Source organism: Bos mutus, chromosome 7 (genome assembly GCF_027580195.1).
Source record: "Bos mutus isolate GX-2022 chromosome 7, NWIPB_WYAK_1.1, whole genome shotgun sequence".
NCBI classification, from domain to species: domain Eukaryota; kingdom Metazoa; phylum Chordata; class Mammalia; order Artiodactyla; family Bovidae; genus Bos; species Bos mutus.
The window spans coordinates 27,832,011-27,857,229 of record NC_091623.1 but is presented as its reverse complement, the minus strand read 5'-3'; the positions used below and the strand labels follow the sequence as shown (position 1 = coordinate 27,857,229).

The 25,219-nt window shown below is 38.7% G+C and overlaps 1 protein-coding gene across 1 annotated transcript; it reads left to right on the top strand.

Moving 5' to 3' along the window:
* Positions 1-430: 430 nt before the first annotated feature.
* RIOK2 (RIO kinase 2) lies at positions 431-23,655 on the top strand. Its single transcript, XM_005897773.3, has 10 exons — positions 431-588; positions 3,432-3,570; positions 4,670-4,786; positions 10,137-10,312; positions 13,181-13,269; positions 15,380-15,571; positions 17,072-17,164; positions 17,907-18,428; positions 19,474-19,570; positions 21,868-23,655. Exons 1-10 carry the CDS (start codon positions 523-525, stop codon positions 22,030-22,032), a joined length of 1,656 nt encoding a protein of 551 aa, XP_005897835.2. The 5' UTR covers positions 431-522; the 3' UTR covers positions 22,033-23,655.
* The last annotated feature ends 1,564 nt before the right edge of the window (positions 23,656-25,219 follow it).

The following is a 25,219-nucleotide window of genomic DNA, read 5'->3' as shown; positions in this document are numbered from 1 at the left end:
CCTGAGCATGCGCAGGTAGACACGGACCCGATCCTGCGATTACTCTTACTGAACAGCCTTGGTTTTCCTGAATCCAGCTCAAGTTCTTTTTGTCCCTTTCTTGATGTAACTCACTTCATCTAAAGAAGGAGTTGCTGTTTGGAGATAAAACTTGGTCTTCTCATTAAATTACCACTCTGCTCTTAAGAGGCAGGTCACGGGCCTTTCGACAGCCGGTCCTGACAGATACGAAAAAAAAAAAAAATGTCGTATGATCTCGAGAACACTTAAAGAGTCAGCCAATTCAGCTGCATAACAAAATCAATTTACAAAAAGTACTCTGCTTTGTTCCATACTGTGTACTTCATCAGGCTCAGAAGATGTTTCATTGCCCCAAGGCAGTGAGAACGGAACATCCATTTAGTGACAAGGACCTGTAGGATAAACTGCGCGTGCGCGAGCCGCCCGGCCGCGGTGAGAAGCGTGAGAAGCTGCGTTAACTGCGCTCCTGGTCTCCCCGGTTTGCCTGAGTTCCGGTCCGCCATGGGGAAGGTGAATGTGGCCAAGTTGCGTTACATGAGCCGGGATGACTTCAGGGTCCTGACAGCGGTAAGAAGTACCCCGTTTTTCCCCCCTTCTCTGCCCTTTTCCGCCGCGCGTGCCCTTCCTCTTGCTCCAAGTTTGCTGGGAGTTGAGCAGGGCCCTAGGCCCCCCAGAACGCAGCCGACACTGGGACTGAGGAAAAGAAGATCGGAGAGCCGGGTTTTTCAAAAGCCTTTGTCCATAATCTTTTATTTTCCCCTACTTGAAGCAAAGGCCCTCTCTTGTCCTTTTCTGCTCCCCCTCTCCAGAATCACATTCCAGTCTCTGTGGCCTGGGAAGTTTCTCTGACCCCGGGCTTCTTTTTCCGACGGAGAAGGGTTTAAGACTCTTGAAGAGGATTAATTGGTAGCTGAAGAAAAGTTATGACCAACCGAGACAGCATATTAAAAGGCAGAGACATTACTTTGCCAATAAAGGTCCGACTAGTCAAAGCTACGGTTTTTCCAGTAGTCAAGTATGGATGTGAAAGTTGGACTATAAAGAAAGCTGAACGCGGAAAGATTGATGCTTTTGAACTGTGTGTTGGAGAAGGCTCTTGAGAGTCCCTTGAACTGCAAGGAGATCCAACCAGTCCATTCTAAAGGAGATCAATCCTGGGTGTTCATTGGAAGGACTGATGCTGAAGCTCCGGTACTTTGGCCATCTGATGTGAAGAACTGACTCATTTGAAAAGACCCTGATGCTGGGAAAGATTGAAGGCAGGAGGAGAAGGGGAGGACAGAGGTTGAGATGGTTGGATAGCGTCACCGACTCTATGGACATGAGTTTGAGTAAACTCCGGGAGTTGGTGATGGACAGGGAGGCCTGGCATGCTGCAGTGCACGGGATCGCAAAGATTTGGACAGGACTGAGCGACTGAACTGAATTGCATTTCCTACTCACAAACTCAGTCACCTAACATTCCTTCAGTTTCATTCAATCAACACATACTTAACGGATTTTTAGTAAGGTTTTAGGGAATTACAGAGGGTACAGGACAGATAAGAAGGAGACAAGTCATCCAGTAAACGAATAAATAAGAGGGATATCAGGTAAAAAGTGCTATGAAGATGATAAGAGGATAATAAAATAGAAACTCAGCATAATGCGGACAAGGGGGCTGAATACTGTTTTTAAACTGTTTAGTCACACAAGACTGCCTGAGTGCAAGAATTTTGTCTGGTTTTTAAAAGTTTCTGGCACTTGGTAGGTACTGAATAAGTATTTGCTAAGTGAAAGAAAGAATGGGGGGCGGGCATAATAGCTCAATAGAAAGGAGCCGGCAGAGTAAAGTCCTTGCAAAGAATTGAAGGGAGAGGAAACTGCAGTGGTTAAGTGCGAAGACCCGGAAGCAGGAACAATTTTTGAGGAATAGAAAGGCCAGGGTGGCTGGAGTATAGTAAGTAAGAAGCTGAGGAGGTGGAGAAGGTGGGAGCCAGATAATATGCTATAGATATAGAGCCATACAGGCTTGGTAAAGAATTTGGAATAAATTCTAAGTATAGGGGAGCCCCTGAATTTTATAGTCTTAGTCTTACAGCACAAAGATCAACACATAGATTAGGCATTTGCAGAATAAAACACCTTAATTTAGGAGCTGTTATCTTTTGCTTAAATAGGCATTGCTTAAGGACTAAACTGTGAAATGCAAATTCATTGTAAAATTTGGAAGACAATTTTCTGCCCTCCCATAGATTCTGAAATTCAGCTAGACTTCCTCTAAATACCTACTGTCAAAAGATACCTTTGTTCTCTACTTGCTCAGCGTGTTAACTCATCCCTTAATGCCTCTGTCAGAAGTAGGGGAGTCAAGAGAATTTTAGAGAAACAGTACAAAACATGGAAGGTGAATTAAGTTTAAAGTGTGAGTTTTGGTTGGGACATCAGAACCATGCCAGATTTCTCTTCCAAAAATTGATTTTTGCAATTCTTAAGTTCTTTTTGAAGCTCACCAAGGAGTGGCCTACTTGTTAAAATATTTCAGTCTCACTTGAGACTTACCAGTCTTGATATAGGTGACCACCTTTCCTTGACCTTCTTCCTTTTATTTCTCTGGTACCTCCTATGTCAGTAATCATACTTTGACTGGCTGTCCTTAACCTTTTGGTGTGAATTCCCACCCAAGTTCTGTCCCTAATCCCTCCTTTTTCTCCCATTATATTCTTGTTTAATGATCGCACCCTTTCATGACTGTATCTCTTCATCAAATAATTAACAGTTTTTTTCCTGTAGTTATTACTTCATTCCTGAGTGCAGGTCACCCTTTCCAGTTTTCCTTAAAACATCTTCATGTGAAGTATCTTCTATGAAGGACCTTCCAACACCTCAAGCTCAGTGTGCTCAAGTAGAATTAAGTAGCTTTATCTACCTCCTCACTCCTTTCCCAAACTTCATTAAAATAATGATTATTAATGTCTTGAAACTTGTCCTTCCTCTTCTTTTACTTTCACTCTTCATTGACTTTACCATTCCCTATCAAGTGCCAGTCTCTCCCATACTAATTTCTTTAATTCTTTCCCTTCACTACCATCACCTCTTCCCTATTCTGGCTTCTGTCTTCTCTGACTTAGACCGTTGTCTTTGTTCTCCAGTATACCACCTCTAGTTTTCCCTAAACTGCTTTGCATATTCCTGCTAAATTAATGTCCTTAAAGCAACACTTTTCATGAATTTCCCTTGACTAAACATCTTCATGAGTTTTCTGCTTTCATTATTATAAAATATGACTAGGGAAGGTAATAATTGTGTCTCACAATTGGTTCCGGAACTGCGTGGTCAGAGAAGTTTGAAAAAGTGAAGTTTTTAACAAGGTTTTGATAGACAACAACTCTATATTGGTTATGATTACATTTTGATTTCTTCAATTTCAGGTTGAAATGGGCATGAAGAACCATGAAATTGTTCCCTGCAGTTTGGTTGCTTCTATAGCTAGCCTTAAACATGGTGGTTGTAATAAAGTCTTAAGAGAACTAGTAAAACATAAACTCATAGCTTGGGAGCGAACCAAAAGTAAGTATTTGAGGCACCATTTGTGATTTTCCATGTAATTGGCTTCCCCCAGAGCAGGTATTCCAAAAGGCAGATAGAAGTTGTCAGGCTAAGAAATAAGAAAGCACTAGACCTAGAACTGACACAGCAGACTTTTACCATGTTCTGCTCAGAGCAATCACCAGGCCCCCGCAGATCAAAGAAGTTAGAGAAATAACTTCTACTTCCTGATAAGGGATCAGGAAGTTCCAGGTGCAGAAGAGCAAGTAGGATAGAGATACTGTTGCTACTGTCTTGGGAAAGTACAGTCTGCCAAAGGACTCTAGAGCATTACCTCTCAAACCATCATGGTGAGGGATGAGTTCTCCTTTCTACCTTTATAAAGGATCCATAGCTTTATAAAATAATATAAGTACTAGAAAGATCAGAATACAGGTGCATATTCCTTCTTGTTACACTTAAAGACAAAATAATTTTATAATATTGATACAAAAATATTTTAACTGAAACACTTAATTTCAGTTTGTATAGGGCTTCCCTGGTAGCTCAGTTTAGGTAAAGTATCTGTCTGCAATGCAGGAGACCCCAGTTCAATTCATGGGTTGGGAAGATGTGCTGGAGAAGGGATAGGCTACCCACTCTGGTGTTCTTGGGCTTCCCTGGTGGCTCAGCTGGTACAGAATCTGCCTGTAATGTGGGAGACCTGGGTTTGATCCCTGGGTGGGGAAGATGCCCTGGAGAAGGGAAAGGCTACCCGCTCCAGTATTCTGGCCTGGAGAATTCCATAGACTGTATAGTCCAAGGGGTCGCAAAAAGTTAGACACAACTGAGACAAACTGATACAAAAATTTTTTAACTTAACCACTTAATTTCAGTTTGTATAACTTGTCACAGACTAGTAACAAGCATTTATAGACTGGTGTCAGTCTGTAGATTACCATTTGAGTAACACTGCTCTAGAGAAGAAATAAAAATTACAAGAAATGCCGAAACTCATAAGACTAGGTAACCAGTCTTTTTCCAGCTAAGACTTCCCAGGTTTAAATTCTTCTCTTGACATGATGTGACTTGATGGTACAATATAACTAAAATATGATCTTTCTCATTTGATTTTGTCTAGCTGTCCAAGGCTATCGGTTGACAAACGCAGGCTACGATTACCTAGCTTTGAAAACACTGTCTTCTAGACAGGTGGTTGAGTCTGTTGGAAACCAGATGGGTGTCGGCAAAGAATCTGGTAAGTGCTCATAGTACTACTGAGTGCATTATTTGCTTTAGTTTATATTTCCCTTTGAAAAGGATTCATCTTTTTAATTTTCTATTTTTCTAACTAAACAGTAAATCGAAAAGTTGTTTGGAAGCAATATGGATTTTGAAATTACCCTTAGTTCGGTAAATTGTTTTTCCCTAAGTCTATCACTGAAAGTTCAGTTACACCAAGAATTAGTTTTCCTATACTAACTGAAATCTTTGGCAAAAACTTTATCTGTTCTTACTTTAATATCTGAAAAACTGGACATTGGTAATAACTTTTAAAAATACTACAAGGAAGTTCTAAAAACCACATTTTTTCATAACAGCAGTATGGTCAACAAGGCAAAGTTAAGTATGTGTAGAACACAGAAAAAAATTCTGAAATAGCATTAAAGAAATACTTATGTATTGGTTTTTTATGTATGATAAAAATAAAGAACAGAGGATGGTTTTCTTTATGACATGCTCTCTTATATACTGCTTTTTGTCCTACATAGTTTATTCTGTATAGTTACCTAATTTAAACTGAGACAGCAAAAAAATAAGAAGCAAAAGAACTATTAGAAAACCTAATTCAAAGGAGGTTGTTTTGGTTACTTCATGTGGTTTGCATGTCTAGTATATTATTATCCAAACTATTTATATTTAATAAGGCTTCCCAGGTGGTATGAACTTCCCTGGTGGCTCAGCAGTAAAGAATCTGCCTGTCAATGCAAGAGATTCAGGTTCAATTCCTGGGCCAGGAAGATACCCTCTCATAGGAAATGGCAACCCACTCCAGTATTTTTACCTGGAAAATTCTGTGGAAAGAGGAGCCTGGTGGGCTGCAGTCCATTGGGTTACAAGAGTCAGAGGTGACTGAGCACACACACAATCAAGTTAATACTAGATTCCTAAATGTGAGAAGGTATGTAGATGTGTATAAAATGCTGTAATGAAACACTTTTTTTGAGATACGCTTGCTCTTAAATGTTTTTTATGTCCAGTTTTTTCAATCCAAAAAATGGCTTTTTTTTTTTTTTTTTTAGAACTTCATTACTTGCAAAATGATGAAGTACAGAAGAGAGTACAATGAAAAGTGAATCTTAACTCTTAACCCAGGTCTCCATCTCCTGTTATTACTTCCCAAAGCTATTCAGTTCACTTCAGTTCAGTTCAGTCACTCAGTCATGTCCGACTCTGCGACCCCATGAATCGCAGCACTCCAGGCCTCCCTGTCCATCACCAACTCCCGGAGTTCACTCAGACTCACGTCCATCGAGTCAGTGATGCCATCCAGCCATCTCCTCCTCTGTCGTCCCCTTCTCCTCCTGCCCCCAATCCCTCCCAGCATCAGAGTCTTTTCCAATGAGTCAACTCTTCACATGAGGTGGCCAAAGTACTGAAGTTTCAGCTATTACTGTTTATTTAATATCCTATATGTCCTAGAAATATTCTGTATGAATACAAGTATATAATGTTCTGAGGATGTATGTATCTTTTATAATCATAGGTGAAAGCAAGCAGTCCTTAACAATTCTACACCTTGATTTTTTTCCATTTAGTGCATCCATGACATTTCATATCAGCATAGATGTCTTCCTCATAATTGTCAAGTATTACATTCTTAGAAATATTAGAGCTAAACTTGGGTACATTAAGAATTTTGGTATTACCAAATTTCCTCCAATTTGTGTCAATTTATAATCTCACCAACATGAGAGAGAGGCTGTTTGTCTCATGAGTAATTAGGACATGTTCTAAATGTTAGTAATAAAATAGAATATTTATGACAAGATCTGCTCCATTCTGATTACTTTAGGATTATATTGACACTCAGTATTTATTCACTGAAACAGTTTAAGAATTGAACTTCACATTGCTGAAAAGGAAGGGTTTTTTGGTTTTCTAATTTTTTTTTTTTTTTTTTTTTGGCCTCACCTCACAGCATGTAGGACTAGCTCACAGCCAGTCAGAGTGTAGAGTCTTAACCACTGGACCACTGGGGAAGTCCCATGTTGTAAAGGACGATGTTATTAATCCCTTCTCATACAGTTCAGTTCAGTCGCTTAGTCGTGTCCGACTCTTTGCGACCCCATGAATCGCAGCATGCCAGGCCTCCCTGTCCCTCACCAACTCCCGGAGTTCACTCAGACTCACATCCATCGAGTTAGTGATGCCATCCAGCCATCTCATCCTGTGTCGTCCCCTTCTCCTCCTTCCCCCAATCCCAACCAGCATCAGAGTCTTTTCCAATGAGTCAACTCTTCGCATAAGGTGGCCAAAGTACTGGAGTTTCAGCTTTAGCATCATTCCTTCCAAAGAAATCCCAGGGCTGATCTCCTTCAGAGTGGACTGGTTGGATCTCCTTGCAGTCCAAGGGACTCTCAAGAGTCTTCTCCAACACCACAGTTCAAAAGCATCAATTCTTCGATACTCAGCTTTCTTCACAGTCCAACAACTCTCACATCCATACATGATCACAGGAAAAACCATAGCCTTGACTAGACGAACCTTTGTTGGCAAAGTAATGTCTCTGCTTTTGAATATGCTACCTAGGTTGGTCATAACTTTTCTTCCAAGGAGTAAGTATCTTTTAATTTCATGGAAGCAGTCACCATCTGCAGTGATTTTGGAGCAAAAAAAATAAAGTCTGACCCTGTTTCCACTGTTTCCCCATCTATTTCCTATGAAGTGATGGGACCAGATGCCATGATCTTCGTTTTCTGAATGTTGAGCTTTAAGCCAACTTTTCTCCTCTTTCACTTTGATCAACAGGCTTTTTAGTTCCTCCTCACTTTCTGCCATAAGGGTGGTGTCATCTGAATATCTGAAGTTATTGATATTTCTCCCAGCAATCTTGATTCCAGCTTGTGCTTCTTCCAGTCCAGCGTTTCTCATGATGTACTCTGCATATAACTTAAATAAGCAGGGTGACAATATACTGCCTTGACATACTCCTTTTCCTATTTGGAACCAGTCTGTTGTTCCATGTCCAGTTCTAACTGTTGCTTCCTGACCTGCATACAGATTTCTCAAGAGGCAGATCAGATGGTCTGGTATTCCCATCTCTTTCAGAATTTTCCACAGTTTATTGTGATCCACACAGTCAAAGGCTTTAGTATAGTCAATAAAGCAGAAATAGATGTTCTTCTGGAACTCTCTTGCTTTTTCGATGATCCAGCGGATGTTGGCAATTTGATCTCTGGTTCCTCTGCCTTTTCTAAAACCAGCTTGAACATCTGGAAGTTCACAGTTCACGTATTGCTGAAGCCTGGTTGGAGAATTTTGAGCATTACTTTACTAGCATGTGAGATGAGTACAACTGTGCGGTAGTTTGAGCATTCTTTGGCATTGCCTTTCTTTGGGATTGGAATGAAAACTGACCTTTTCCAGTCCTGTGGCCACTGCTGAGTTTTCCAAATTTGCTGGCATACTGAGTGCAGCACTTTCACAGCATCATCTTTCAGGATTTGAAATAGCTTAACTGGAATTCCATCACCTCCACTAGCTTTGTTTGTAGTGATGCTTTCTAAGGCCCACTTGACTTCACATTCCAGGATATCTGGCTCTAGGTGAGTGATCACACTATCGTGATTATCTGGGTCATGAAGATCTTTTTTATACAGTTCTTCTGTATATTCTTACCACCTCTTCTTAATATCTTCTGCTTCTATTAGGTCCATACCGTTTCTGTCCTTTATCGAGCCCATCTTGGCATGAAATGTTCCCTTGATATCTCTCATTTTCTTGAAGAGATCTCTAGTCTTTCCCATTCTGTTGTTTTCCTCTATTTCTTTGCATTGATCGCTGAGAAAGGCTTTCTTATCTCTTCTTGCTATTCTTTGGAACTCTGCATTCAGATGCTTATATCTTTCCTTTTCTCCTTTGCTTTTCACTTCTCTTCTTTTCACAGCTATTTGTAAGTCCTCCCCAGACAGCCATTTTGCTTTTTTGCATTTCTTTGCCATGGGGATGATCTTGATCCCTGTCTCCTGTACAATGTCACGAACCTCAGTCCATAGTTCATCAAGCACTCTATCTATCAGATCTAGGCCCTTAAATCTATTTCTCACTTCCACTGTATAATCATAAGGGATTTGATTTAGGTCATACCTGAATGGTTTAGTGGTTTTCCCTACTTTCTTCAATTTAAGTCTGAATGTGGTAATAAGGAGTTCATGATCTGAGCCACAGTCAGCTCCTGGTCTTGTTTTTGGTGACTGTATAGAGCTTCTCCATCTTTGGCTGCAAAGAATATAATCAATCTGATTTCGGTGTTGACCATCTGGTGATGTCCATGTGTAGAGTCTTCTCTTGTGTTGTTGGAAGAGGGCGTTTGCTATGACCAGTGCATTTTCTTGGCCAAACTCTATTAGTCTTTGCCCTGCTTCATTCCGTATTCCAAGGCCAAATTTGCCTGCTACTCCAGGTGTTTCTTGACTTCCTACTTTTGCATTCCAGTCCCCTATAATGAAAAGGACATCTTTTTTGGGTGTTAGTTCTAAAAGGTCTTGTAGGTCTTCATAGAACCGTTCAACTTCAGCTTCTTCAGCGTTACTGGTTGGGGCATAGACTTGGATTACTGTGATACTGAATGGTTTGCCTTGGAAATGAACAGAGATCATTCTGTCATTTTTGAGATTGCATCCAAGTACTGCATTTCGAACTCTTGTTGACCTTGATGGCATGGTCAGAATGTGGTCCACTGGAGAAGGGAATGGCAAACCACTTCAGTATTCTTGTCTTGAGAACCCCATGAGCAGTATGAAAAGGCAAAATGATAGTATACTGAAAGAGGAACTCCCGAGGTCAGTAGGTGCCCAATATGCTACAGGAGATCAGTGGAGAAATAACTCCAGAAAGAATGAAGGGATGGAGCCAAAGCAAAAACCATACCCAGCTGTGGATGTGACTGGTGATAGAAGCAAGGTCCGGTGCTGTAAAGAGCAATATTGCATAGGAACCTGGAATGTTAGGTCCATGAATCAAGGCAAATTGGAAGTGGTCAAACAAGATGGCAAGAGTGAACATCAACGTTCTCATACATGTAGGACACTAAAGAACAATTAGATGTATTCCCACTAAATTGAATTGAGCATTAAATACCTTTGGAAGCAATAACTTTTGCTTTGGAAGCAATAACTTTGCTCCCCTGTTTTCTTTGTAGTAGGTATTAATACATGCCATCACTTTGAATTGTAACTAAAATAAAGAGTTTTGCTGAATAAGTATTTCGAGTTATTAAGAAAGATAAAATTTGGTACAACTAAAATCAAAGTTAGAAAATTAGAATTGATTAAACTTACTGGAATAAAAATATAATAATTATCCTTTTAAAATTTTGATTTTAGATATTTACATCGTTGCAAATGAAGAAGGGCAGCAGTTTGCATTAAAGCTTCACAGACTGGGAAGAACCTCCTTTCGAAATCTGAAAAACAAGCGTGATTACCATAAACACAGGCATAACATGTCTTGGCTTTATTTATCTCGTCTCTCTGCCATGAAAGAATTTGCTTATATGAAGGTACTTTTAATTAATTTTAAATTATTAACCAAACAGTATGTGTAGTTAAAAGGTTGTAGTGACACGCATCAGTCCGTGGCCTCCATATCTCCCTACTGCCTGTCACAGTCCTTACAGTCACTTTTAACTGTTTTGACTATTTCTGTTATTTGTTTTTCTGGTGATTTCCTTCTATGCAAAGGTGTTTTTAGCTGTTATAAATGCATAAAGGCAATTTTTATGCAGCAATGTTAACAAGGTAGAGTAGCCTAAAATAATTAATGATATAAATGTGTGTGTGTGAATGTATATCTGTTCATTGTATATATGTATGTCTGTCTCTAGTTAAAAACATCAGATAGTTACCTTCTTTGGAGACCTTAGTGTCTCAGATAGTTGACTACTATTTTTTCCCCACAATGGAATAAATGTTAATTTATGAATTTGTATGTATATTAGAAATGGTAAAAATCTTAGTTTTTAACCTTTAACCTTTCAAAATAAGTTCATATAGATTTATTAAATATCTTTAAAAATAACCAAGTTAATTGTCTTCACTAGTAAATTAACAAGTAACTGCATTTTTATTATTCTCTCCAGTAGGATTTATTTGTTATAACTTTTAAAAATTTTTGAATAATTAAGAGTTGTGTGACCTGTATCATGAGGGAAGAATCCTCAAGGCAGTATAAAGAAGTGCTACTAATATCATACATACTCTGTTTTTTGTCTTATACCAATGGTTTATGTCCTGTGACCACAAACCATTACTCATCAGTAATGTGAGTAAGCAGTTTGGTAGGAATTGTTACACATTTCCCCCAAACTATATTAAATGTTTTCTTGGTATGTTTATAGGAAGATACAGGAATAGAGTCTGGTTGTACATAAATATGTTTCGTAAGTTTATTCCCTCTTTTCCCAAATAAAAATAAAATTGAGCTTTAACTTAAGGGTTATGGCACAGGGCTAAACCACTGTGACATTAGTTAAAGTTGTTATATACTTGTGAGCCGCCAAGGCTCAAATCCAAAACCATTTGGATTTAAAAATAAAAAATATACAACCAAGCAGACAGTCACTGGGGAGTGGGAAGTAGTTCAGTTCCTGTCTGAGGAGGATAGGAAAGAGTAGACAGCCTCATAAAAGTAACCCTGTTAAGCATACACTGAGTGTCGGCTATGTGCCTGCCTGTCTGTTGAGGATTTTGCAGCGTAGGAGAAGGAGGGTGGAAGTGAACAGTGAATACCAAAGGAGTAACAGTCTGTCTTAAAATTAGGAAGGTAACATAAACACACACCTGGAGCCTATTACAGAGTGAAGTAAGTCAGAAAGAGAGATACAAATGTCATATCCTAATGCATATATATGGACTCTAAAAAGATGGTGCTGATGAATTTATTTGCAGGGCAGCAATGGAGAAACAGACATAGAGAACAGACTTACAGACTAGGGAAAGGGGAGGAAGGAGAGGGTGAGATGCATGGAGGGAGTAACTTGGAAACTTACATTACCATATGTAAAGTAAATAGCCAGGTGGGAATTTGCTGTGTGTCTCAAGGAACTCAAACAGGAGCTCTGTAACAATCCAGAAGGGTGGGATGGCGAGGGAGATTGGAGGGAGGGAAGGGGACAGGGGTGTACCTACGGCTGATTCTTGATGTTTGAGAGAAAACAAAATTCTGTAAAGCAATTACCCTTCAATTAAAAAATAGAGTAAAAAACAGTTTAAATGTCAAATCATGTTGAGTTTAGAGAAACTTCTGTAGAGTAGAATACATAGAGTAGAAGGAGGTTTCTTGAATGGGAGTTCACATGATTTGTCTGTAAGGAAAAGCAAGACAGTATACTTTTCCAAAGAAGCCAGAATGACCAAGACACGGATGTGAGCATGAGCCATGGGTGTATGGTAACAGTCACTGAGTTGGCTGTACGACTGCACTCTAGAGTGTTTATTGGACAGAGTATTGAAGAGAACTAGGACTGGATTAAGTGGATTAAAGAGTTTTGAAAACTAGGAAAAATTATTCAGACTGAAATCAATGTTTACAGCGTTGTAGGTTTTTTTAAAATGGAGCATTGACACACGCATCTTAGTTGGTACTGGTACACTGAAGAAAGGTTTGGTGTGCAGAGCTAGAACCATTGTTGATGTGGTTGGGGTAACAATGACAAAGCCCTGTTAGAAATGGCAGCATTCCAAATGGCAGAATACAGAAAACCAAGATATTTTGAAGGAAGTAATAACAACACGACTTTGAAAGCAGTAGGATAGGAAAAGTGAAGCATAGGGAGAAAAATGAATTTATGAATGGTAGGTAGTAACATTTGACTCACACTACCGGTGTCTGTGACCACAGTGACTCTTTGTCACACGATAGATTGATACTGTGGTCTGAAGAGAAAAGTCAGTGCTCTATAAAGTAAAATGTCCAGTGTCCTGAAATATTTCGTTTCTTGATACACCAGAAGACAGTATTTCCTAAAACACAATTTATTTCCATTTGAATTCTTTAAGCACATTCCAGTAAATGACAGAAACTTACAAAATAGAAGAGGACATACATATCCTAAGAGACTAAACTTCTTGAAGGCAGAGACATTTTCACACTCACTTTTGTAACCGTAGCACAATGTATATTTGGTAAATGTTCAATAAATGAATGTTTGGTTAAAAAAAAATGAATTGCAAAACTGATTTCCAATTTTATTTTTATGTACAGCTCATCCTGTGCTGTGAATAAGCCATACATAATCATGTGTTAACTATAATTTTGTGAAGGTTATGATTTTTTTTCCCCCTGGTTTTGGACAGGTACACTTAACTTTATTGTTCCCTAAAAATTAATGACCTCTTCATTACTTTTTACCTGTTGTGCTATATTTTAGGCATTGTATGAAAGGAAATTTCCAGTTCCAAAGCCAATTGATTATAATCGCCATGCAGTGGTCATGGAACTCATAAGTGGCTATCCTCTGTAAGTATTTATTATTCTTAAAACCGTGAGTTCTAATAAATAGTTGTAAGGTTCAGTTTTTTTTAAATAAGTTTTTTTCATTAAATGCAGTATGACTTTGGGGAGGTTAGAAGTTAACAAAAAGCAGTAGACTTAAAGGCAAATTGAAAACTCAGTTTCATTCTGACAATGTGGATTTTTATTAACAATCTAGTGTGTGCCAAGCACTGTTCAAGGCACCCCAATAAACAAAGTCCCTGTCCTCACAGAGCTTACGTTCTGATGAAAGGAAACTTGGAATAAATAGGTGAACAAGGAATTATATGATACATCAGAGAGTGGTGAATGCTATGGATAAAAATAAAGTAGGGTAAGTGGGACAAGAAATACTGAGATGGATGTGGAAGGCTGGGATGGTCAGAAGAGTTCTCATTGGTAAAGGGACTTTTCAGCAGAATCCTGAAAGAAGCGAAAGAAGAAATGATGCAGATATCTAAGTACATTCTAGGCAGAGAAAAGAGCAAAAGTCCTGAGATGGGAGCATACCTTTATGTTCAGGGAACAGTGAGGAGCCACTGTGGCTGGAGCTGAGTGAGTCAGGGAGAAAATTGTGAGTGATGAGATCGGAGAGGCAGCGGATTATTGTGGTAGATAGGATATATTTAAATATGAAAGAAAGGAAGTGTTAGTTGCTCAGTCATGTCGGACTCTTTGCAGCCCTATGGACTATAGCTTGCCAGGCTCCTCTGTCCGTGGAATTCTCCAGGCAAGAATTCTGGAGTGGGCTGCCATTCCCTTCTCCAGGGGATCTGCCTGACACAGGGATCGAACCCAGATCTCCTGCATTGCAGGTGGATTCTTTACCATCTACCAGGACTACCAGGGAAGCCCAACATTGAGTAACTTTAAGGTTGCTTTGATACACTTCTGTTTCCTCACATGACTGCCATTGAGACAATATTACAGGGACTATTTTGTTTGAGACAGGAAACAATTGGAGGATTATTTTGGTGGCAATGACAGTACTAACCACTGACTGCCAGGGAATTCTCTGCCATTGGAGGAGTTTTGAATTGAGAAGGGATATGATCTGATTAATACTGTAATGGGATCACTCTGGCTGCTGTATTGAAAATAGACTAAAGGAAGACTAGGACAGGATTAGGAAGAAAAGTTAGGAGATTATCACCATCCTTGAAAGAGATGATGGTAGTCTAGATCAGAATGGTAGATGTGAAGGTGAGGGAACATTGTCAGATTCTGGATGAGTTTTACAGTTAGGGCCTACATGATTTGTTTGAGATTAGATGTTGATAAGAAGGAAGTGGCAAATAAAGATCTGGGGCCTGAATAGTGAATTACTTAGAGGGATAAAGTTGCCAGTTATAGAAATGGGAAAGGCTGCAGGAAGACAGTTGGGAGTTAGAGAGTGGGGCAGAATCAGAGGTTCACTTGGGGACATGGTAAGTTAGAGATGCCTAGAAGCTCAGGGAAAGTCTAGATTGAAGTCTGTGAATGAGATCAAGAATGGTTAAGACAGTAGGTTTTAGGATTAGACTTTGAGGAGCTCCAAAATTTATAAGTCAGGGAAAGGCTGAAAAACTAGCTAAAAAGACTAAGAAGGAATGATCAGTGCAGAAAGAGGACAGCCTTAAGAGTTAGTAGGCCAAGGGTCAAGTGAAAGGATATGCTTCATAGACCGGGAAGGGATTAGCTAATAGACCAGATTATGATGACAGTCAAGAACTGACCATTGGATATGGCAAGTCATTTGGAAGTCATTGGTAGTTTTGACAGGAGCTATTTTATTGGAGCAGGATGGATGAAAGCCTGTTTGAAATGGGTTCATTAGAATGGGAGGGAAAAAATTGGGTAAAGCACAACTAGAGGAGTTTGGTTATAAAGAATGTGGAACAAAGAATGTGTATAATAGTGGAAAGAAGATGTAGATTGGAGTGGGTTGTAGCTTTTTTTTTTTTTTTTAATAAGAGGTATTATGTCTATATACAGATAGGAATGAAGAGAGGCTAGAGAGGCTTGAAATGGAAATAATATTTATATGTAAATACACCCATGCTTGCTTTAATTAAAATTTTGAATGATGACAAATGAACCATTTCCATACTTTCAGATGTCAAATACACCATGTTGAAGATCCTGCATCAGTATATGATGAAGCTATGGAACTGATTGTTAAACTTGCAAATCACGGACTGATTCATGGAGATTTCAATGAATTCAATCTCATTTTGGATGAAGATGACCACATTACCATGATCGATTTTCCACAGATGGTTTCAACTTCTCATCCCAATGCTGAATGGTATACTTTGGACGTGGCTGTGTTTATGTGTGCTGCAGTCATTTTTTAATTTATTCTTAACTTTTCAGCCTTGTCATACTGCCATTTGGGTTAATAACTGTTTTGAAGTGGCTGATAAGGATATCAAAGTGCTAGGATCTTTCCACCTAAGAACTTTTCTTACTCAGTATTTTAAAGGGGGGGGGGATGCACATTGATCCAGTTTTAAAATTAATTTATTCATTAAAATAATATTGTTTATTAGAAGTCTGAAGAAACTGTTTACTTTTATAAATCATCAAAAGAATTTAAATTACTCTTGTGAGTTGACAGACTTGCAAAAGTCAAGCTTTCTTAGCAATGGAACTATCTATCCAAACAAACTTTGGGGTAAAACCCCAATTTTTAAAACAAAAGCCTGTTCAGCAGTAGGGACACAGAAGGGAGGACCCTGGACACCATCCTTTCTGCCTTTTTCTGCTTTTCTCTCTGTTGCATAGTTGCCTCCAAGAGGATTTCACCCAGCATAATTTAATAATTTTTTATGGCCTTAATGAAAGTTGTGGCTTTATACTAAACCTCAGTTACCAGACAGATAATGATACTACCTCCTATCATTTTTAGCTTTTATTTTGTTAAGAGAAAGGAATTCACGTAAAACCTCATCCTGACACAGGGCAGAATCGATTTATATACTGTGGTAATCTTATTTCTCACATTACTTGACCATCTAAACAAGCCCAATTGTGAAATATGACAGAACATTTTCCTTTATGTGTTTGTATTCCATGATGCAATTGAGCATAATCAAATTAAGGTTGAGTATTTTTTCTCCTGTTCTCTCAATTCCATGTCATCCTGTCTCTCAATTCTCCCTTTCTGGACACCTTCTAGAGAATTTAATCTGTTCCTGCTATTTTATGGTTACCTAAAAAGCACCCTGATACTCAGAGGTCCTTCTACTCCCAGAGTAACGTGTCTTCAAATTATTATTTATAAGCCATAGCATTATTAATCTCTTATAGATGTTTACTGCATATTAGCTAATGGGTAATAAAGATAATATAACCATAACATTCATTAGTCCCCAAACTTTTTCTTCTGAGTCACTAGTCTGTTTTTATCTTCAACTTTCCCGGTTGACTAGAGGTTCTAGTGAACACAGCTGATGGGAACTATAACTAGACAGACTGAAAAGTAGAAATTGGCCCCCAAACTGCAGGCCTGTATCTTTTCCTTGTTTCGTATGTGTATCTGTCACAGTATGGGGGAACCTTGGGTTTATTCTAACCGTAGGAACTGGGTGCCCTTGACAGCTTATAGTCCTTGTTAGTTCCTCTGCTTTTAGTTTTAGTTTTTCAGATACTGACAACTGATTTATTTTTCTTTTGAGTAACATCCTTTTCTCTTTCATGTAAGGATAAGAGTGTCATAACAAATAGCAGAGATGTTGTCATTGGCTAATAAGGAAAAAGATGAGCAACAAAGTCTGTATAAAAAAAATGATTCTTGCTTTTGCAGGTATTTTGACAGAGATGTGAAATGCATTAGAGATTTCTTCATGAAACGTTTCAGCTATGAAAGTGAGCTTTTCCCAACCTTTAGTGATATAAGGTTTGTACACTGTATTGGATAAAATGATAGAATTCTGTTAAAATACCTGATTTATTTACTTAGAAGTTAATGCTTTAATCTAAAAGTTTTTCAAATAGTGACCTGTGGTACATTATAATCATTGTTCAGTATCACTGCTGGTAATATACAAATGAAACTTAAAAACTATGCTTCCCTGTGGTCCATTAACCTTACTGAATTTGGAAGAGGAACATAGTTTCTTGTAAATTCAAGAACTCTTATTCAATAGTGGATGCTCTGTGAAGAACGCATTTTTAAGGAATATAGTCAAGTGTTTATCAGAAATGTGTTTTTCCTTTATTCACTATAGAAACTATCTTTAATTGATTCATGGAACATAATTCTCACAGCCAAATTTTCTCATTTTATATGCTCAATTAAGATGCTGTTTTCTGATTTGGGATGATTGACCTAACTTAAAATTGTTAGCCCCCTCTGAAAGTTAATTCATTAAGTCAGTATGCACTGAAATTTCTCTAATTTTTCTAATATCTGTTGCTCTTCGCAGTCCTTTTATTCTTAAATGACAAGTAACATATGTCTTTTATATTTGTGTACTTAAGTGATTTAAGTATTACCTTTTAGCCAGAGAAAAACCTTTAAAATCTATAAACTGTTAAACTCATTTGAGAGTCATGATTCATCCGAATACTAAATACACTTGCCCATGTCAGGTGGATTTTTTTCTCTCTCCTAAATGCGTAACATTCTTTTCTCCTAGGAGGGAGGATTCTCTTGACGTAGAGGTTTCTGCCAGCGGCTACACGAAGGAGATGCAGGCAGACGACGAACTGCTTCACCCAGCAGGTCCAGAGGATAAAAATACAGAAACAGAGGAGAGATCTGACTTCCCATTTTCTGACGAAGAGATGTCAGAAAGAGCCAGGGATTGTAGATCAGAAAATGAAGGTGGACGGAACTGTGCAGCTGAATCAGTTGACTGCTGTTGCAGGTCATTTGAAAACCTTGAGCAAATAAAGGAAGAGAGTTTGTCAGAGGACAGTGCTGATGCACACAGATTCGAAATGACTGAATTCAGTCAAGCTTTAGAAGAAATAGAAGGGCAGGTTGTTGAAAACAGTTCTGTAAGTGAATTTTCCGGGGAGAACAGACGTGAACGTGACGCCAGGCAAGATGGTGAGACAGGTCAAGGTGGAATCCTTGTGGGCCCTGAGGAGGATGAAGATGAGTGTCCTCATCTGATTGCCTTGTCATCGTTGAGCAAAGAATTCAGGCCTTTCAGGTATAGGTTTTTGTTGATTGTATTTTCACTTTAATCTGGAGACCTATTCTTTGATTCTGGTAAATGAGTACTTTTTTCAAATGGCATGCCAGCTGTATTCTGCATCGGTATGTGCAGATAGCTCAGTCAGTAGAGCATCCTTTTAATCTGAGGGTGCAGGGTTCAAGTTCCTGTTCGGGTGCAACGTTCCTTTAGGGCTTCCTTGGTAGCTCAGCTGGTAAAGAATCCGCCTGCAATGCAGGAGACCCCAGTTCAATTCCTGGATCGAGAAGATCCGCTGGAGAAGGGATAGGCTACCCACTCCAGTGTTCTTGGGCGTGGTTCAGCTGGTACAAATCTGCCCGCAATGTGGGAGACCTGGGTTTGATCCCTGGGTTGGGAAGATCCCCCGGAGAAGGGAAAGGCTACTCACTCCAGTATTCTGGCCTGGAGAATCCCATGGACTGTATAGTCCATGGGGTCGCAAAGAGTCAGATACAGCTGAGCGACTTTCACTTTCATGCACAGAATAAAAGCAAATATCACTTTTATTATTAAAATTCAAATAACTCTGTCTACCGTTGACTTGATGCTACCACATGTATTCAGTTTTAAGCAGTTTTGCCTTAAAATTCAAATGATTACTTTCAAATAATAAATTGATGAGGTTTTAGATGTATGAATTGTTTGTATTTTTAAATAATTATTCATCTAATGTATGTTTGATTAATGTATAGTCTAATAAAAATGTAGTAAGTGTGCTCTTAGTATACATACTTAAAATGAATTTTCTGTGGTACTTTGAAACTTCTGTACTTATTTGTTAATGTACAATTAAAATTACCATTACATTATTTTTCTTGTAAGATTTTTTTTTTGGACAAATTTCACATATTTGTGAATCAGCCTCAGCTTAGATAGCAAAAGATCTAAAATTTAACTTTTAGATTTGGGGTAGTTTAATGAAATGGCTTTATTTCAGAATATTGATAGTAATATTCTATAAATTAATCAAGCATAATTAACTATTAAGAATTAACTAGGTAAATTTTTATTTTATTATTAGAGATGAAGAAAATATGGAAGATACTAATCGACACAGAGCAAGAACCCTGAGTGTTACTTCTGTGGGTAGTGTTTTAAGCTGTTCAACGATTCCTCCGGTAACTATTATTCAACATTTCCAGGATGCTTACTGGGTCACTCCTGTGGGCTTCCCAGGGGGTGCTAGTGGTAAAGAACCTGCCTATCAGTGCAGGAGACATAAGTGGCAACCCACTCTGGTGTTCTTGCCTACAGAATCCCCATGGACAGGAGCCTGGCGGGCTACAGTTCACAGGGTCACAGAGCTGGACACGACTGAGCGACTGAGCACGCGCAGAACCCCACGGTCTGCAGTTGGTTGACTCTGCAGTTGCAGAGGCGCCTCTGACGCAGGCGGCTGGTTCTTCACGTTGTACTCAGATTTTTGACTGTAAAGTGTGTCCATGCCCCTAACACAGCCTAACTGTTCAAGGGTCAACTATTTTATTTCCCCTTTCATCATTCTTTTTAAAATATACTAATGTGGCTTTTTTTCCCACTTGTTTTTAACATAAAAGTTAAATTTGTAAGAGTTGTAAATTGTTCTAAATTAGGACATGCATGCATAGTAGTTCATTATCTCCTTATTTTCTTTAGCTGTTTGGTATATGATTATCTTACGGTCTCGCTGAAGTAAAGCACCAAGGGGAAGTTCAAGCAGAATATTTAGAAAACAAATTGATTTTTCTTAGAGCTATCCTGGAGGCCTCTGTCTGAACTCTGGTTTAAACGTGGTACATGTTCTACAGTTTTCCCAGTCTCCAATCTGTTGAGTGCTTTCTTTCCTAGTTTTATCTCTGTTCATACTGAGCTTACATTTTTATGGGACAGAATGATCTTAGGTAGTTATTTGGGTGGGTGGGGAGAGGACTTTTTATTACTAGATATGTCTTTTTATCCTATTCTCCCACCTGATTGAGAATTTAAGTGTTAAGAGTTGTGATTTGGAAATAACTGACTTCAGAAGTCTGAAGGTGTTGCTCTGTTGTCTTGGTGATAAGTTAGGACACCAGGCTTATGATGCTGATCTGATTCAGGTTTCTGGTCTCTAGGGGTGAGGAACTGTGACAGTTGCCTAGTTTCCTGAGATAGAGAAAAGTCACTCCGATGTTAAACTTTCAGCCAGTCCTAACACTTTCAGTCATGAAACTTCTGCAACACCAACCAGGTGGTTCTGAAACTGTGACTTTCCTGAGACTGTATCTCATAGGGTATCAGCCTCTGTAGGAACTTGCATTCTGATTCTTGTTTCCCTTTCTCTCCTTTTACTTTTCTTCCCATTGAGAATCATCAGACTAAAATAAAGAGGGATAACTTGTTAAAGCCCGTCTGTCTAACTATGTGAAATAATCCAAAGTCTGCATTTAACTCGACTCATCCAGATTTTTACACTAATACACATACGGTCCAAGAAACACTGCATTAGGAAGACTGGTTTCCCTAGTTCTTTTTTACCTCTCACATCCATTAATCTTTACTTTTAATGACAGATTTTTAATAAATGCTTCTTTGTGCCTAACAGAGTGAGGCATAGTAAGAAGAGCCCCTTGCTTTAATCCTTTCACCGTTCAACTTCTTTTTTTAGGAGAGGTTGGATGATGTAAGATTATATATGATTAAATAACAGGCTGAATACTCCAGAGGGGGAAAAAAAGGTTGCTGTGAAAAAAATATTCATCTTGCATGTCATTTGGCATTGGCAGCCTGTGTCTTAAGTGATAAAGAAATAATTTGAATTTATGATCATTCATCATGTGAAAACATAAATTTCTCCCAGAAACTGTATGAGAACTTTTCCATGAGTAACTCCTGCCATCGAGTCGTTTCTACACCTAAAGTTATGAAAACGCTCTTGCGTGTATTTGACCAGTACTAAATGCTTTCAAACATAATTTTCTGCTGCAGAACCATGCCTACTTTTACGTAGAAAGCAAAGGAATCAGCAGGTTTTTTTGTCTTGGGGATTTTTTGGTTTTTTTGTTGGTGGTGGTTTTGTTTTCTATCTTGTTGGGTTTGGGTTTGGGGGATTTGTTTGGCCGGTTGTTTGGTTTTTCCCAGTTTTCCTAGTGACACTAGGTGGCACTGTGATGATTTGTTACTCAAAAAATTGTGACTGTTCACTACTGTACTGCTATACCCTGCTTTTTGCTGTGATCTGTATTTCGGTTAAGAATTTAATTCCTCCTGTTTTGTAGCAGTTCAGTGTTTTGTTTTATTGCTGGTTAATTTGGTATACTGTCAGTGTTTGGAACTTTTTAAACTCACGCTTTTAACAGAATTTTAAAATATTAGCAATGTAAATCTTTCTTTTATTGACCATTTACTCCTTATCAAAATGATCAGTTTTCAGTGATACTAATTCATAGTATCTTTCCAGGAATTGGTGAAACAGAAGGTGAAACGTCAGTTGACGAAACAACAAAAATCAGCTGTGAGACGACGGTTACAGAAGGGAGAAGCAAATACATTCACCAAGCAACGGCGAGAAAACATGCAAAATATTAAATCAAGTTTGGAAGCAGCTAGCTTTTGGGAAGAGTAATACATTTAAGACCTTGACTATATTGCAAAAAGTGACTATGATCCGTTTTTAAGCCACCTTTAGTATTTTTTGGACCAAGGTAGATATATAAATAGGTAAATAAACGTTCTTTCATGGATAAACTTGGCTCATTCAATACATGTTTTCTAAAAAATAGATGAGAGTAATTCTCTGCTAAAGCAACTCACTTTTCCGAGTTATTTTTGTTAGGAATATTTGAGTATTTTTTGAAATCTGAATATCACTGTGCTTGTTGTTTCTTTGTTCTTTACCAGTACATTGCTTGGTTTCATATCCCAGCTTTTCCATTTACCCGTGGGAACTTTTAAGCGAGTCTCATTTCTTTCTCCCTCTTTTTTTCTCCTCCTCTGCCTCAGTTTTCGTAGTGTTGAAACTGGGTTTATAACCACTTTGTAGTATTGTTTTGAGGACTGTATGAGAACGCATGGAAAGCACTTGGAACAATGCCCAGCACTTTAAAGTGTACCTGGGCATCAGAATGATAATTATAATGATGTTTATATTTCCGAAAATTTGCTAATGACTTGGTTGTGTTTCATTTAGCCACTGGAAGAATTCACTGCCATCTATTTTTTTTAGTCTCTAGTATTAAGGATAAGCCAGCAATATCTATTTCCATTTCTTAAATTGGAAACATGATAATGGGACCAGAAACTTGAGACAGTCCCACTATGATTTTTTACTGTTTCCAGATTTTATGCAGCCTGAGCAGAAGTAGACTTAAGGGTAGGGAGGAGTACAAAGGATGAGAAGTGAAAAATTCTGATATCCTTAGTTGGGTGAGTCGAGAACATATTTCACATCAAAGTTAACAAATGTAGTTGACCCTTGAACAACACGGGTTTAAGCTGCGAGGGTCCACTTATACATGGATTTTTTTTTTCCCCCAGTAAATACTACAGTCGTGTTTGGTCTGAGGTTGGCTGAATCTGCAGGTATAGGAGGGCTGACTAAAGTTACAGGTGGATATTTCGCTGCCTTGGGGGTTGTTTCCCCCAGAAAAAGAATACATAAGGCATGGTTTCTCCCTTAAATACTTTATTATCCAGTGAGATGTGAAAATGGGTTCTTAGATACATGTAACTAATGGAAATCCAGTCCCTTCAGCATCAACATGGCCTGGAAGAGATGTCACCGGCAGTGGAGATGGCCACTAGATGGCAGTGTGACCCCACAGTTGCCAGCCAGGATGACCTTGAATTACTTCAATCTGTAGTTACCAGTGGCCAGAGATATAACAGCAGATTATTTCCCAAGCTTGATAAATACAGCAGATTCCCTTTAACTTTTGCAAAACTAGGTCTACTGTCCATTCCCAGTAAACCTTTCTGATAAAATCACTTTAATAATATAGATGCAAGAAAATGTCAAATCCAAGTCCCTTGATAATTATACTGATTTTGAAAGTATTTACATAGCTTTGAATTTTAGGTATGTCTTTAAATGGAGGTATTCATTTTTTTTATAATCTATCTACTTTAGAGCATTTTAATAACAAAGTTGAAGACAATGTAATAGAACCACAGACTATTATGGAATATATTTTCTTATATTAAAAAGTTTCAAAAACAAATTGGGAATGAAACTATATGACTTCACTCTACTCATTTTATTTATTTGATCAGTCTACTTTTGGGTGCCTATTACCTAACAATCTACAATTTGAGGAACTTAGAAGGCAAATAAACATAGTTCTTATTTTTAACAGCCTAAGATTTCCCGTTAGTCAAATAGACAAATTTAATTCTGGATCCAATCACAATAATGATTCTTAAAAGATGTTTTTAAGTGACCCTTATTTAGAATTTAGAGACTTTGCCTTATCAGACAAGATGTAACCCTCACATTTTAAAGCATCCATAGTGAACAAGAGAATCTTCCTTGGTGGCTCAGACGGTAAAAGCATCTGCCTACAATGTGGGAAACCCGGGTTCAATCCCTGGGTTGGGAAGATCTGGAGAAGGAAATGGCAACCCACTCCAGTACCCTTGCCTGGAAAATCCAATGGACGGAGAAGCCTGGTAGGCTACAGTCCATGGGGTCACAAAGAGTCAAACACGACTGAGCGACTTCACTCACTCATTCAGTGAACGCTAAGAAAAATTTTAAGTCTACTACTACTAATGTAGTGAAAGTATTGCGATTCAAAACACTTGTTGAACCTGGGAGTTTGAGAGAAAAATCCTGGTTCTGCCACTTCCCTCAGGTACCTCCCATACCCTTTCTAACCTCACTTTTTTGATCTGTAAATGAAGACATGTAATGGTGCCTGTGTCAGGGTTGTTCTGAAGACAAAACGAAGCAACAGTCATCCTTTAGTATCCTCTGGGGATTGGTTCCACGACCACCTGTGGGTATCAAAATCCTCTCTTGTTCAAGTCCCTCATAAAAATGCAAACACGTGGACTCCCTCTCAGCGGTTTCTGCCTCTAAGGATATGGAGGGCTGAGTAAATATGTATTACTCAAATGACTTAAAGTTACCAAAAGGGAGAGTCCAAAGGAATCTTTTTTTCATGGTGTTTCAGCTGATTTTATCAAGGCGCACAAATGCTTTGCTTGCAGCCTTAAGTTGTCTACTTGGTGTTCCCTTGAAATAAGCTTTTCCTATAAAATAACAAACTGTGTAACTCGGGCTAAATTTGTGGTGTTGGTAGCCATTGGTCTGCTCTTTGGCGCACAGATAGCTGGCTGAGCTTTCTCCAGAACCATAAAGATCTTAAAAGGTACTAACTGTAAGGTTAGTGTAGCTCAAAATAATCATTCTCTTAGTTAAGTGCTCAGTAAATTTCCTGACGAAACACATAGTTGCCTAATTTAAAAACTCCAGGTAAAGCAGGAGGTAAAGCTGCTGCTTCACAGGTTTTATCAGCTGCTTCCACAGGATAGAGGGTCAAGTTCAGGTTCTCAGGGAGAGCATTCCCCTGAGCTGTAGGTCTGTTTCATGTTGCAGATGGAGTGCTCTGGGCGGGCTAAGGTTCACCACCTTTGTTCTTCGTCCCTCCTCAGAACGGCTCCCTAGAGAGCACGGGGCCATCTTAGTTTGACCTTGACGTGCTTTATGAAGTAAGGAATCATCTTTCTCTACTGTATAAGGCTGGGGATTGGTAAGGTTCAGGATAGTCTCGAGCTGCCCAGTTGCATAATAACCAGGAGTGGGAAACAAT